The sequence below is a fragment of the Eurypyga helias genome, unplaced genomic scaffold, assembly GCF_000690775.1.
Source record: "Eurypyga helias isolate BGI_N326 unplaced genomic scaffold, ASM69077v1 scaffold20875, whole genome shotgun sequence".
NCBI classification, from domain to species: domain Eukaryota; kingdom Metazoa; phylum Chordata; class Aves; order Eurypygiformes; family Eurypygidae; genus Eurypyga; species Eurypyga helias.
The window spans coordinates 1-15,837 of NW_010253641.1; the positions used below are offsets into that span (position 1 = coordinate 1).

General features: G+C 38.5%; 1 protein-coding gene across 1 annotated transcript; it reads left to right on the plus strand.

Moving 5' to 3' along the window:
- Window positions 1–1,523: 1,523 nt before the first annotated feature.
- Window positions 1,524–15,517, plus strand: BMP2K (BMP2 inducible kinase; the record flags this gene model as incomplete). Its single annotated transcript, XM_010152737.1, has 12 exons — window positions 1,524–1,634; window positions 2,919–3,024; window positions 4,687–4,829; window positions 5,073–5,194; window positions 6,175–6,256; window positions 6,872–7,004; window positions 8,754–8,857; window positions 10,455–10,534; window positions 12,285–12,445; window positions 13,798–13,976; window positions 14,490–14,585; window positions 15,330–15,517. Coding segments are annotated over exons 1-12 (1,451 nt in total), but the record flags the coding sequence as incomplete, so codon positions are not given.
- Window positions 15,518–15,837: the final 320 nt, after the last annotated feature.

Sequence of the window (15,837 nt, forward strand, 5' to 3'; positions counted from 1 at the left end):
GCTGAGGGTGCACTCTATCCCACCACACATATCGCTGACAAGGTCTGCTCGTGGCTCACCATAATTCTGCAGGCTGCTATTAGAGGAGACTCACAGGGTCATTTCAGCCTCAGGTGGAGTTTGGCATTAGAACCTGATTAACTTGAGAGGGTGTCCTGTTAATGTTTTGGGAAGGTCCTATGTAAATTACTTTTAAGTATAATAATGTTGCGGAATTGAGGCCGTTTTATTAAAACTGGCATTAATTCTTATATGACAGCATGGCATCTCATGGCTAAATAAGCAATTAGGTAAAAAAAGTAATACATGTTTCGTCTTCAAGAAAATTTCTTTATGGAACTTAGCTTGTCCAGTTGTAAATTACTGTGCGCACATCTGTTCAAGCACGAGACTCGTATCAAATGAGGTTTGTTATACTTAATAAACACTGCTTGCAGATTATATCAGGAAACATGAAACTTGTGCATTTCAATAGGCTGTCTGATTATCAGAGTAGTTAATCGTTTTAATTTGTTTATTTCTGTCCTGATTGTATACCTGAGTGTTTGCACTAGCTGGAAGGTCCCATGGTAATAGTTGGCTTACCCTGAGAGAGCAGTCACTTGAGGAAAGCATGGATTTGTGTGAGCTGCTCTTTCGTAAAGCTGTGGGAAAGCTGTTCATGTGAACCTTGCTATGATGCTAATGTGATCGGCTTGAGGCTTTGAGCAGGAGTTAAGACCAACAGGAGAGCGTTGTTTTTCCCTTTGGATTGCCTGGGTGTTTGGAAGTACTTTTTGCGTAGGCTGTTCTGTGTAGGCTGTGCGTGTAATTCCTGTCTGCGTGATTTTTCTTTACCAGTGAAGAGAGAGAAACCTTGTGCTGGGAGGTGGGCTCGAGCATATGGCTTGCAGTTTATGTCACTGTTGGACTAAGAATGCTCCTGACAGGAGTAGTTATTTGGGTATAAATAAGAACACTACTTTAGGGTTGGTTGCTTGCACTGTCTGTGGTTGCAGGCAGGTTCTTTAGGGTATGCTGAAAAGCTGCATGAATCTTCAGTATCTCTCAGGACTTTCTCTTTTTTTTAGTGTTTTAATTTAGATGTTTTAGAATTTAGGTTTAGGGAATTAATATCAACCTTTATCAAGTATTGAGGGAGTTAGAGGTTGTAAAGATCTGGAGAGTACTTTCACTTTGTTCAGGTTTCTGGATGACTCAGTGTTCTTCAGGGTTGATATTAAATACATGAAGTTCGTGCTAGGCTTTATAAACTTATTTGAGTGGGAAAATGCTTTTCAAATATTTTAATTTAATATTGTAACAGAATAGTAAGATCGTTTGTTTTCTGTCAAGAATACATCACCTGTGTGAAATGGATTGAAGTAGCAAATCTTTAACTTTTTGGGTGCTCATTACTCCTCACTCAGTGACTGACAAACTTTCTTATTAATTTCTTAGGGTGTAGTGATGTTGGCTAGAGGAATAACAAACACTGAAGTTGCTTCATTGGTTTTTAATTGTTTTTTTTCCTAGGTGGCTTCTCAACTGTGTTTCTGGTACGTACCCATAGTGGGATACGTTGTGCACTGAAACGAATGTATGTTAATAATGTGCCGGACCTCAACATATGCAAGAGAGAAATTACAATTATGGTAAGAAACCCATGATTTTAAACAGGAGAATCTACTAATTTGTAATATACATACACTAAATGCCTCTTCAATGACAAGGTGGTCTAGGAGTGATTTTCTTTTGACCTTGCAGTCCTGATTTTGCACAGTTAGTTTCAGAAATGAATGCTGAGTTTAGGGTTGGTGCCTGATTAACTCCTAAAGCAATTATAAAAACATGGATTTGATACCACAGTCAATTTGATTAGTACATCTGGTTCCCAAGCAAAAGTAATTTCTTCCAGTTCTGCAGTGGTAACTTAAATTCTCGATGCCTCTGTGTGCCACAGCTCTGTTAGATGAATGGTGCTGCTGGTGGCTTCCACAAGTGTTGTCATCTCGAGTAGGAGTAAGCACATTCTTGAGGTTGCAGCCCAGTGTTGAGGTAACCAATAGACGTGTAGCTGAACTCTTCCACATAATTAGGGTTTCTGTTCTTTTTCAGCAGCTGACTAGCACATACAGAGAAACTGGAAGGTTCAGTCAGGCACACTTGGTTTTGTGATTACTTGACAGCTTAAAAAAATTAGTTGCTGACTGTGTACGAGAAAATCTCTTATATAGCCTTCCAGCAGATCCTATGAGGACTATCTCCATCTCCACACACTTCTAGCTTACAGATGTTGTAACCATGGCAACACCTATTTAATTATTTGATATGAATGGTACTTAAGTTAACCTGAAGTTACAGGGAGCAGCTGTGGATGACAACACTTGTATAGTCAGATATGAAATAAGCATTGCTTAATTCTGCATGTACAGTGGCTCTCAGAAGTTGTTTTTTCCGTGGGGACACGTTCTGTTGCTAGTGTGTAGTAACTTTGCAAAACTTTGTAATAGTTCAGACTGTACAGCAGTTGTGTCTTTTTTCCAACTACCTTTTCTAATAACTGTGAGGGACTGTTTTGTTTTTCAGTTTAGCTTAGGATGGGCACAAGTAGCTGGATTCTCTTATCTCCTGCATACCAGGCCTCTGCCTGTTAGTACTTCAGAGTGTTAGAATGCAACAGTTAGTATGTCTTTGCACTGTCCCACCAGAATCACATCAGTGTTCTTTTCTGAATAGTAACTGCATTGTGTTTGATACGTAGCAGTCACTGACATTGCTGGCAGTGATGAACCTGTGTTGTGTTTGTGGTACTTCCTCAAGAGTAGTGAAGGTGGGGCTAACTTCAGTTGAAGTCATAAATGGTTGTCTGAAAACTTGTCCTAACTTCTATGTAAATTTTTATGTGATGAAGTGTAATGTGCATTTTCTTTTTTCAGAAAGAATTATCTGGGCACAAGAATATTGTGAGCTACTTGGATTGCGCTGTTAACTCTATAAGTGATAATGTTTGGGAGGTACTCATTCTCATGGAGTACTGTCGAGGTAAGAGTCAACTCTTAGTTTTTCAGAGTAAATACAGGGAAAATCTTTGTATTGCTCACCTGGGATTTTACTGAGAATTTTTCCCTTAATATAAAAGGTTAACTTATATATCTGATTGCTGGAATCCAAGTAGTTCTTTTTGCCCTTTCTGTTGCTTTGTTACTTAGGCACTAAGTTGTTGAACACTGAGAACATCTTAAGGTCTCTTTCACGTGGCTTTGTAATAGAGTATGATTAGAAACAGAGAAATTACTCATAAGTATAAAGTGAAATGGTTCTGTTCTGCTGTTTGGGCTAATTAACATGTAGCTAGGACATAATTTGATAGGAAAGACTAGGAAGCTTTTCACTGCTGTTTTCACTCTGCTATTTTTTTTTTTTTTATAATAACACCATTGAAGATGCTTTACTCTTACCTGACAGGTGACTTGTTGTAAATGAGCATAGTATAGCTAGTGTTGATAATGCTGGCCAATAAAAATAGCCCTGGGGTCCTGACTTGTAATCTAACTCTGTTTTCAAACAATATGTAAGAACAGGTAGTTTCTATTCCCCCCCATATGCTCTGAAATAAACTTGCCATTGTGTTTAACTTCTGAGGTTTATCTAAAATTTATGGTAACTAGGTACTGACCTCAAAATACAAATGGTGCTTAACCCAAATAAGTGATATTAGGACAAGTGCTACAGGTAGACTAGAAAGAAAACCCACCCCATTGCCCATAATGTTGGAGGAATACTTTGAGCTGAGGTTTACACTGGTTTTATTTGCAGCTGAAACAATAAACGTTGCAGCTTGTGCTGTCTGTACCATAAGGAGCCAAACTCAGTTTTGATGTATGTTTTGGAGGAGGGAATTAGGAGAACCTGAAAACTAATGGTCACATTTTTGTTCCTCTGCCCTGCTTGTATGAGTGAATGTGTGTACCCATGTGGGAACTCCCTTCTTGCACCCCGTTGGTAGCATTTGTTCCCTGATGATAACAGCAAATAGCCACATGGATGTCAGATGGCTAGGCAATGTGAGGCTTTTCTTTTTCAAAGCATCCTTGTTTTGATGGAATGCTCACCTAAGGCCCTGCAGATACTGAGTCTTGCTTCATCTTAGTGTTATGTGAGCATTGTGGTAGGAAGGATCTAGTATTATTTGGTAAAATTATTCAAGAAACAAGGAAATAATGATTCCTGATCCTAAAAAGAAACCTCTGAAGAGGTTAAGTGAGATCTTTCTTGAAGGGTGGATTCAGGGCTCTTTTCCCCCTTTTTTCCTTCCCCCCACCTTGTGTCCCAGAAAGACAGAGAGGATGTGTAGAATATGAATTACACTGAATTTGGTTGGCTGACAGGGTTTTGGCTATGGATCTAAAAGCAGGAGACACTTTTGAACTAACATCTTTGTGATGGATGCTGCTTTGTGTTTGTGACTACTTGTTCCAAATGGGTTTCAGTCATAGAGTGTGGGGTTTTTTTCATTTGAGACAGTATTTTTTTTTATCCAGGATGATACAAGAGTACGCATTTGGAAAAAACAGGTTTATTTTATTAAAAAACAGTGACTGTGGAAAACTTTCTTGTGTCTTATTGATGGATCATTTGCATATAATTAAGTCTTTACATCTGTACATAATAGGAATTACTAAAAAAATTTACCTTTTTCTTTAGCTGGGCAAGTTGTGAACCAGATGAATCAGCGTCTGCAGACAGGCTTCACTGAGTCAGAAGTAATGAGAATATTTTGTGATACCTGTGAAGCTGTTGCCCGGTTGCATCAGTGCAAAACACCTATAGTTCACCGGGATCTAAAGGTATGAACTTAATGAAAAGGAACATCTAGGTTAAGACTGACATCTAGCTAGGGGAGCACTTGCTGTTGGTGGAGCTGTAAATAGGGAGACTAAACCAGAAGATGCCACTTATTGCTAATGCCAAGTCTATCAATAGATTTTACTGTAAATCTTCCTGTTTGTGTAAGAATGTATAGAAAAAATTAACTTGGAAATTAACACCATTGTTTTCATCTACTGTTTCTGTGTTGATTTCCTTTCAAGGTGGAGAATATCTTGTTAAATGATAGCGGGAACTATGTTCTCTGTGATTTCGGCAGTGCCACTAACAAATACCTTAATCCTCAAAAAGATGGTGTCAATGTGGTTGAAGAAGAAATTAAAAAGTAAGTTCACTTTTAAGTGGCCTATCATAAGCAAGGACTAAGCTGCTAGAAAGCTCCATGTATTATTGTGCAGTGTGCATGGATCTTATTACTATGAATTTAACTTAGTGGTTTAATTTGAACAAATGTTGACATAAACAGTGGAACTATTCAGTAACAGTTTTCTTCCATTTATTCACAGATTGGTTTTGCAAAACGGAGACTCTTAAGAATAAGAAAAAAGCATGCTATTTTGAAATTGTTCAGAAATATGTCTGGCTACTGGCCAGTTTGAGTTGTCTATTTTAAATTTGTGCTAATTTAATACAGCTAATGGTGTGAGGGGAAAAATAACTAATGTAAATAAGCATTAGAATGGATTTATGTAGAGTCTTATTTATGGAGTAAGGTCTGTGTTCATTCTCCTGAGACTGATCAGAAAAATATTTTAACTTTTATTACAAACACTCTTGAAAACATGGATTGTTTTCGTTTTGCCTGTTCAGGCCAACTACTGCAGAGGAATAAATGCAGGCTACTTGTTCTCAAGTTGAAGTGATACAGTTTGGGTTTTTTTCCAGCTCTGAAAAATATTTTGACTAGTAGGTTAGGAGATGGTAGGTTTTTGAAGTCTGCATTCTGTATGCTTCAGTATGCAATAGGGAATACTCTTGTAGGACTCTTGTATTACATCTTTCAAATGACTGGTTATTGCAGTATTTAAGCGAAGTGACTCTTGCAAAAGTTGTGTGCTGGGGAAATACCATTAGATGTAAATTTTAGTTGACTTAATATTTGATCTTGTGTATGATAATTCTATGTTATACTCCAAATATTCTCTGTGATGCTGCAAATGTGGTAAATGATATTGTGTAAGACAATTCCAGGCGCGTATCTGAAGCTTGGGTGTGAATGGTGGGTGCGTAGCAGATGCAGGAAAACGTGTTCAGTTTTTGAGGGATGCTTTTCATCTGTGTCCTCGTTTAATTATGTACTGCTAGGTATACAACACTGTCATACCGAGCTCCAGAAATGATCAATCTTTATGGAGGAAAACCAATTACTACCAAGGCAGATATCTGGGTAAGCAAAAAATCAGGTATTGTGGAATATGGAACTAAGAGGTGTGGTGGGGAAGTTAAAAGCAGCATTGGCTAACTGAAAAACTAGTTATTTGAAAGTGGAATGTCATACAGCTATACAATATAGTAGAGGTATTTTTGGTAGTGTTAGATGATCCTTTTGAGTTAAGGAAGACATGATTTAGAATTCTTTTGCTTTTTGTTGGTTCAGGTTGCTGCTTAATAGTCACCAGTGATTTCTCATGGAAACCTGTTGGCAGCATGGTAAAGAAAAGGTGTTTTTATTAGGTCATGGGCAGTGAAGTGCATCAAGACTAGATTCAGCAGAAACCCTAGTGGTATCTCTGGGTGATATGACAATGTGAATGCAGCTCGTGGGATATGCTCCAATTTAGGTAGTTTGTTGCCTAACATAGGAGTCTTTGAGAAAGAGCCTTTTTAGAGCTGCTTTATATATCAGCTTGCCACATCAACAGTGGGCTTCGTAATACAGCTTCTGCATAACAGCGTAGGCATCAGCTGTAGCTAGGATGCAGTTTGTTTCTTGTTGGTGCTACTTCACTGTGTAAAAGGCTTACTCTCATCCCTTTACAGTGCCTGTATTTGTTTTTTACAGGCACTTGGCTGCTTGCTGTATAAACTTTGTTTCTTTTCACTTCCCTTTGGAGAAAGTCAAGTTGCTATTTGCGATGGAAGCTTTACCATTCCGGACAATTCCCGATACTCTCATAGTATACACTGTTTGATAAGTAAGTAGCTGGGCAACATGGCAAGTCTTTCACCTCCTAAATCAAATGAAAAGAGATGATCCCGCTAATGTAGGCGAGTGACTTGGGTGGGTGGTGCCACTGGCTGGGTTCTTGAGTGAGCAGTGGGAGTTGCTCCTGGCTAACATCTGTCCTGCAGCTCCTGCACTTGCCCTTGAAAGGAGGCTTGCTTATCCACTTGCTCATCAGAGAACTGTGCCATGGGCTCACAACTGAGGTGCCAGTCTAGAGACGTTATGAATGTGGTGACCACGTAGTTCATGCTTTTATGTAATAGCAAATACCAAATCCTAACCACTTTTTTGAGCACTCATTGATAATTGAGAAATAGCAGTTAACACAGTAAGCATTGACCTTCTGCAAATACTTAATAACTGACAAAATGAGAGTAATTTGGAATTCATTAAATATTTTTCTCTGTGACACAGTGCTACTTTTAGAGGAGTACAGGTTTTAATTTTGCTTCCTTATAAGTATGAACATTAATTTATTAAGATTCAGTGAACTGCTGTGCCAAGAAGAGCATTACTGGCATGGATTATATGTGGGTGGGGAAGAATCTCATAATGTAAACTTCTCTTTTTTCCATTTGGAATGGAAGCCAAAAAAGAGCTGCACTTGGTCATAAAAGGTATTTTGGGGACTTCTGGCTTGATTTCAGCTCTTCTAAAAGGCGTGAGTCGGGAGTGACAGGCTGAACATACTCTACCTCATAAATCTAATATTTCAGACTCAAGTGGCAGGAGTCACTTCGTGATAAGTGTTCTGTTTCCACTTAATGGTGCTGTCACTGCAAGTTGAAATCTGTTTTATTTTGTTAAACCCTTTTAGAAGAAAACACTGAATGCTGTGTCACGAAATAATGGCTTTGAGTGAAATTATAAGACCTGTCTAAAAAGAATTTTTTTAATTCCTTCAAGATTTTTTTTAGGAAATATTGTTTAAGGTTGGCTGTACTATGGAACAGTTTTGGCAATGTAGCTCAATTTTCTCATTAAAACTGGAAACTTAATTTTTCATAGGTTATTTATTCTGTAGCTGAACATATTTTTAGAGGCTTAGCTTGTTTAGAAAATGTCTTTCACTGTTTATTTAGGTTCTCTGAACTTTCAGGCAAGATTTCATGATTATCTACTCCGTATCATGTCATAAAATATTAATCAACTTTTATTTGCTTGAAAAATATCAAGCCTTGTAATTTGGGAAGATAATGTTTGAAGGATGTGAGAAATCTGTGTTTTGTCAGGAAAGTCCTTTTATCCATGCAACTATATTATTGTTAATATACGAAAGTGTGCATAGCCAACTAAACGTGCAAGAGAAAAGATGCAGAACCTTAGCCTGATGCAGTTAAATGTGAGTCTTCTGTTAGCTGCATTTAGTTTTGTATTAACCATGGATAATTCTGGTACTGTGATTTGGTTTTATGTTGTTTCTCTATGAGGTTGTTCATTACTACTTCAGTTCAGCTACCCGTTACACAACAGTGTCAAAATATGAAACAGCATACATCTCCAATTATATTTAATCCTAGAAACTACTTGACAAAAAGTATTGGGGAGAAAACCAACCAACCTACCAAAACCCCAAAAAACCTATAACAGTAAAAGTCATTTTTTCTGGGGTAAGCTCATTTGGCGGAGCTGCCAAATTTCTTCTTGCTGATAGCTCACTGTCTCAACAGGCTTTTTGATATCCAACAGTTATAATTTGATCTTATAATTTTTGCAGGATATATGCTGGAACCAGATCAAGAACAGAGACCTGATATCTTTCAAGTGTCTTTCTTTGCCTTTAAATTTGCCAAAAAGGACTGTCCAGTGTCTAATATTAATGTAAGCAGTCTTTTAATTTTTTTCTGCTCTTAGTGTTTTGTAGTTAACATTGAGGAGAGTCTATCAGATCAGTGGAGAGAGATTTCTATTTCTTCATAAACTTTGTTCCTAAATTTAAAACACAGAGCAGAGTATTCTGCAAGCTGCTATTGTGTACATGCAATATTAGCTCTCTAAATATTTTTTTTAATTTTGAGGGGATAGCTTCGTGAATTATATTGATACTTCACCAATACCTGGCTTATGGTGATAAGCCATTACTAATCTCTTGTGTCTGACGCAATTAATATGGAATATACTAAGGAACTTTAAGCCTTCTGTTGTCAAGAAGTTTATGTTGTAACTGCCCTGTCGAGAGCATTGATGTTTGTTCTGGATAAACCCTTTCTCTCAATCATCCTTAGCAATTATGTTAATCCATTGGGAGGACTACAGTGAACTGGAAGGCAAACAGAATAATCCCTTGGTTTCCATGCAAGTTTGAACTTTCTAAGATCATCTCATTCACATATCTAATTATTGTGTGGTAGAATTTGAGGGCATATTAATTATCTTCAGTATTATCACAGAATCACAGAATGGTTTGGGTTGGAAGGGACCTTAAAGATCATCTAGTTCCCACCCCCTGCCATGGGCAGGGACACCTTATCACTTAAAATAGCAGTAAGAGCTGTGCCACAGTTTCTACTGCTGTTGATTACCTCTGGTAGTGCTTGCCTCCCTAGCACCCAAGGCTGCCTTAAAAGAGAAGCAGAACCAAAATGTGCACGTGGACACCCCCCCTCAAAATTTCATGAGAATAAAGGAATGACCACTGTAGGTTAGAGAAGCTGTCAGAGTGCAGCATACTGTCTTGGACAGCAGCTGGTTTTCTAGGGAAAGTTGGAAGTATACTTGATTGTCTGTCCCTTTCCTAGACTCCTGACTAATTCCAGTGCTGGTGGTAGTCTTCAGAAGCAGTTTTTGATAAGTGACTCGGTCTCTACTATTTGTGACCAGATTTAAAGTTGTATTCTCTAAGGAGGTGGTGCATGTGTGATTAAAGGTAGTCGTCTTCCTCCGTCCCCTGGAATTGCCATTTTCCTTGGTTAAACATGGTTTAAGTGAATTGTAATTCAGTCAGAAATTTGACTGAGCTGGGGATAAGTTCAAGGATCATAAAAGCTTAGATGCTGCATGGTTTTCTGGAATTCATGTTGCAGTGGAAAAGATGAGTGGGCTAAAAGCCAACTTGTTTCATTGAAAGGTTAGGCTTTGGTTTAGTTCTTAAACTTGAGCCTAAAATAAGTCTGTTCTGTGCAGTTATAAGAAAATATTTGAAGAAAATGCTTCAGTTTATTGTTGTTAGTTGGTAGTGTGTAAGTGAAGTCATAGACAAAACAGTCAGACCAGTAATGTCGGTTTCTTTTGCAACAGATAAAAGAACATGGAGATACTGTTAAATCAAAACGCTTTTAATCTACAGCCATGCGAGTGAGTTCTGCATGAAGCCTTGTAACATGACAAACTTGAATCCAAGTATTCCTCTTCAATATGTAATGATTTTTTTCTTACAGGATTTCGTTTTTTTAATTTATTCAAATTTATTTTTCCCAAGAATTCTCCTGTCCCTTCAACTCTTCCTGAACCCATGACAGCTAGTGAGGCAGCTGCTAGAAAAACCCAAATAAAAGCAAGGTAAGCTGCGAATGTGGCTTTTTTTGGGTAATATTGTTAAGCTACATATTTGTCTTGAAACCTGTTCTTATGCTTGTTAATAAATGGAAAATTACTTTAGGAGCAGAGGTCATTAGAATAGATGAACTGCAATTTTAACAGCTTCAAGTCTCTTTTTGGATTCCACTCCATTGTTTTTTTTCATTGTATTGAGAATCCGTGGAGAGAAACTGAGCACCTGTTTCATGGTGGAATAAGGAAGTGCTAGCAGTCTGTTTCTGATCTGCTTTTTGTTTTCCCTGTGTGATGAGTGAATTTTGAAATAAAAGATTTCAATGGTAGGTGAAGATAATATGTACATGTCAGCTGTTTTTAAGAGTTTTATTTAAATGTGAAAATCAGATTTGATTGAAGGTAAGTGGATTTTATTCTTAGAAAAATTTTGATTTTTATACTAAAATATTTCCTTTTTTGGTACTTTTTAATAAAAACAGAACCAAAACCTTGGTAACTCCTATTCATGCCTTTTTACTCCTGCTCTGTTATATAGTGTACACATCTAAGCCGTGTTTGACTGATGTAGATGTCTCTGCCATTTTAAGGTACTGGTCTGGCCATAGTTGGGTTTGCTGGCTCTGCTGTCCGTTGGTGACACACGGCGGGGCGTAGGCATAGAGTATCTATGGAATAAGGTTTTAAACTCCAACTAAATCTACTAGGTGATAATAGGAATTTCTCTAGTACTTCTAAAAAATGTTTTCCTGATGGCCCTAAGTTAGAGCAGGTTAAGGCAGATGGTGTCTTGATATTTGGTAGGAACTAATATGGGGTGTTGGGTACTGGAGCTCAGTGGTGAATTAGTGTTTTTTAAACAGTTGGACAGTTTTGAGAAATATGTTTACTATAACCTGATAATGGGTTTAAAGCTCAAAAGTACTTTAATTTTGAATATCTTTATTATGCTGGCAGACTATTTTACAGCCTTGAAGTACTTTGGGGAAGAATAAAATATTTTGAGCAATTTATGGGTGTTGTATCTGCTAAAGGCTTAAATCATAGAATCACAGAATATTTTGGGTTGGAAGGGCCCTTAAAGCCCATCCAGTTCCAACCCCCCTGCCATGGGCGGGGACCCCTTCCACTAGACCAGGTTGCTCCAAGCCACATCCAACCTGTCCTTGAACACTTCCAGGGATGGGGCATCCACAGCTTCTCTGGGCAACCTGTTCCAGTGCCTCTCCAGGCAAGAATTTATTTCCTGATATTCAATCTAAATCTTACCTTTTTCAGTTACGCTTGTTACCCCTTGTTCTGTAACTACAGGCCCTTGTAAAAATCTCTTTCACAGAAACTAGGAATGAGTTGCCTTAACAGGTAAGATTAAGAAAAATCTTATTTCCTGTATGTATAAACAGTAATCATATCTCTAGGTGTAGAACTGCTGACTCAAGGGCTGGACATAACTTTCACTCCCTACTGTGAACTGAGAGAAGGTTTTATGGAAAAATTTCACCTAGTGTCATGGTCTGCTTGGGAATAAGGCTGTTGCATAGCTCCTTCATGGTGTTCTGCAGCAGTCATATATCCTGTGACTGCCATGGGTGGTGAGTGGAATTCTAGGAAGCAAATTTTAAGGTATTAACTTCTAATTCAGAAGTAGAGCAGCACATGGTTGAGACATAATTGAGCTATTAAGGCATATTCTGTGTCTGATTTGAAGAAACACTCTTTGTTCATCAAGTCTCCCCTATGGCAAAACTTGTCATTTCAGAATAACAGATACTGTTGGACCAACAGAAACCTCAATTGCACCGCGACAAAGACCAAAGGCCAATTCAAGCACTGCCACTTCTAGTGTTCTGACGATCCAGAGCTCAGCAACTCCAGTCAAAGTACAAGTTCCTGGTGAATTTGGTAATCGTGGGCAAAAAGGTAACTTAACAAAGTCTAAGCATGGACCAAAATAAGTGAAGAATGAATTTTGTATTCCTTTTTCTTCTTGCCCTAGTAGGGATAACATTTAAAATTCAAATTGACCCGCTTATTTTTTATATGCGAAAAAACAAATCATGGTCCTTTCTGGAAGACTTTAAATGTGGAAGTAATAAGTTTGGCCAGGTGACACAGGAACTACATGCAAATTGTTGAGAAGTGAAGGCATTTTTTTCACTGTGCTTAACGCTGATTTTGAAATAACTTTTCCACTATGGACTGTGAGAGAAGTCCATGCTCAGTTTTAACTTTCAGATACCTCACAAAAAGTACTCATCTCTTATGTAACAAACGGCCTCTATAGCAGTAGGAAAATTATTTTCCCTGTGCCTCAATAAATCATGAGATAGCAACAGCATGTTGGTGTTATTTCTAGGCTGGAAACATGTGAAAACTTCAATTCTCTAAGGAGTGACAATGCATTTCACATTGCACTATGGGTGCAATAGAGGGGCAACAGAGGACTAATAGAGACAGACTCAATCGAGCAAAATGAGTTTTCAATAAATTCTTTGAGTTTTTCTTTATCTCATTCAATAAGTTATGGCTCTGATAAATATTCACTTAAGTAGTTTTCATTCTATCCTCAATACTTGTCCAGTTGCACTTTGCTACGTGCTTACGTGCTGCATGCTTTGTATGTGCTTACGTACAGGAAGAGTAGCTTCAGGGATGGCATTGGGAAAGCCTTCAGTCAAATGCCACTGACAATGTTTGTGTCCCAGGTGTAAATAATTCTTATGAGACAGGATCCAAATAACATCCAACTTGGAAAGCTTTTCCTGTTATGACAAGGAACAGATAATTCATGGGCAAGTCAGAATGTAAATACAGCATTTGAGAGAGATTGATTTATGTTAGTAACTGCTTACTTAAAAGGCTGCAAAAACAATTGAATTGGAAAATTAATCAGGTGTTCTGTGTATGGGAATTTGACAAGGGAAGCAATAGTTCCATTAAAAATAATAGTGTGTACACGAAATTGTTTTGAGGGTTAGGGTTTGTGATACTAGAACTCACAACCTAAGTGTTAGTATAGCAGAAGTCCTGAACCCTGCTTCCTCTGTTTTGAGACCAAAGGAAGCTTCCCACATGTTGTAAGTAGAAATTGTTCATTGATAGGCCTGGAAGTATTTTTGGAGAAGTGAACTTAGTATCTACCGGCTGCACTACTTGTCAGACTAGACGTTCATGAACTGTTTCACCTTCATGTGTTGGAATTTGGTTGCCAGGAAGCTCTGTAGCTGAACTTTAGAGATCAGTATGTCAGTAGTGTTGTCTGAATCTCACAGGAGCCACGCGACCAGGGAATGGACAACAAATCTTACAGTCCCAAGGGCCCAACCAGCACCCCCCGCAGCAGAACAGAGTTCTCCAGCAGCTGCAGCAGGGTGACTGGAGGCTGCAGCAGCTACACCATTTACATCACCAGCAGCAGCCACCTACGATTCAGGATGCTTACATCCAGCAGGTATAAGTGTGCTAGCATGCTAGTTTAACATCTCTGCTGTTGTGGCCTGTTTGTTTCCTGCTAGGAGAGAGAAAGGGATCATGGCTCCTGCCCCCTCTTTTTAGCTTTGATTTGCCTCTTCATCATGGGCACTGTAATGCTTACCCTACAAAGTTACTTTTGTTTTTTTGTTCACAGTCTTGGTTTTGCAGTTTGACCCTGAATCCCAGCTTGTTTTGAATCATCCCCATGTGACCCAAATAAAGGTTTTGTGTATGTGTAAATGTGCTCAAGATAAACGTTAGGAGTTAGCTAGGTGATGATGCTATGCTTGCAGTAGGTGGTTGTACATACACTGTCTGAGTAGGGATTTTACAGTCTCTGCTTTCTTTAATTTTTCTCGGTCACTTAAGAGCTTCCTCTTTGTGTTGAGTCACAGAAGTGATATTTCAATTGATGCTTCTTCTTAGTATCTGTATGTTCCTAAAGGGAGGATCATGACTTCTTAAAACTATTTTCTTCTTCCAACTGTAGTATCAACAAGCAGTGCACCAGCAGATGGTCCAGCAGCAGCTGTTGATGCAGTCTGTGTACCAGCAGCAACCTTCCCAATCTCAGTATCCTGCTATGGTATGTCAAGAACGGAACATAGATGGTACAGTTGGAAAATAATGCGTTGTGTTTGTAAGTCTATTGTGAAGATGCAGTAAGAGAAGTTTGTGAGTAGTTGTAATGAACTGTGAACGTGGTAAATAGTGTGAAGTTCAGCATCTAACATGATACTCAGGAAAAAAGTTAACCCTATCTTGGTTGCAAAAGCTTATCTGAAGTTGCACTTCTGTATTAATCGGATGGAATATGTCCTAAATTTCATTAAGTAGGTATGTATTAATTTGAAACATAAGTGGTGTAAGGTTTCCAGTAGTGACCATGGCAGTGAATGTTTATTATGCTACAGAGTGATAAAAGACACAGTGGTATCAAGTTCCTGCTTTAAAAGCAAGAGAACTAACTGGCATCATCCGTTTGTCAAAAGTCAGGAGAAACTGTTGTGACATTTTGATTATTAATATTTAAGAATGGGGTATGATGAAAACCAACTTCTTAGTGCTGCAGTAGCATATACTTAAGTTGCAGTAACCACAAAAAGCTAAATGTTAATATGTTGGAAGAGAAAAATGGTATCACTGGCCTACTAGGGCAGTTTCTTTTCACCCATATAATGCAGAGGTTGGTCTTCTGCTGAAGCTACCAAGCTTTCCTGGAGTGTGGTGGCAGTTAGTGCGTTTGTCTGCGAGGCTGGCATTGTTACTTAAAGAATAGATGCACATTGGCCCATATGAATTTTAGTAACGTGACCATTATCTTACTTAGGTGCAGCAATATCAGCAGGCTCTCCTACAGCAGCAGATGCTTGCTCAGCAGCAACAGCGGTCACAACAGGCGCAGTCTCCTGAGTATATCACTTCTCCACAAGACTTTTCACCAGCCTTAATCTCCTACCATGGGTCACTGCCAGTGCATGCTGGAACAGTGGCAGATTCGTCCTACCCCGCAAACAGGCAAGTATTATGACACAGGTAAACCCAAAGGTTACTTATTGTTTACATTCCTAATTGGACTGCTGAATCCTTTCCTCAGAAATAAATTGCTTCCGTAGTAAGGTATTACTCAAAGCAGTTGGATTGTTGTTGTTTAGCAGTAAAGAATATTTTGGGAGGAGAATGGGACATAACTTGTTAACAGGTGAGCCTGGTACAACTTCTTAAAGGTCCTGTCCCCCACCTTCTTGTTCATGGACTTATTCCAGGAGCTGACTGCTAACCACTTTGTTTAGGATAGTCAGTATCCGATGTTGTGAGGTTATGGGCATGTGAAAGCC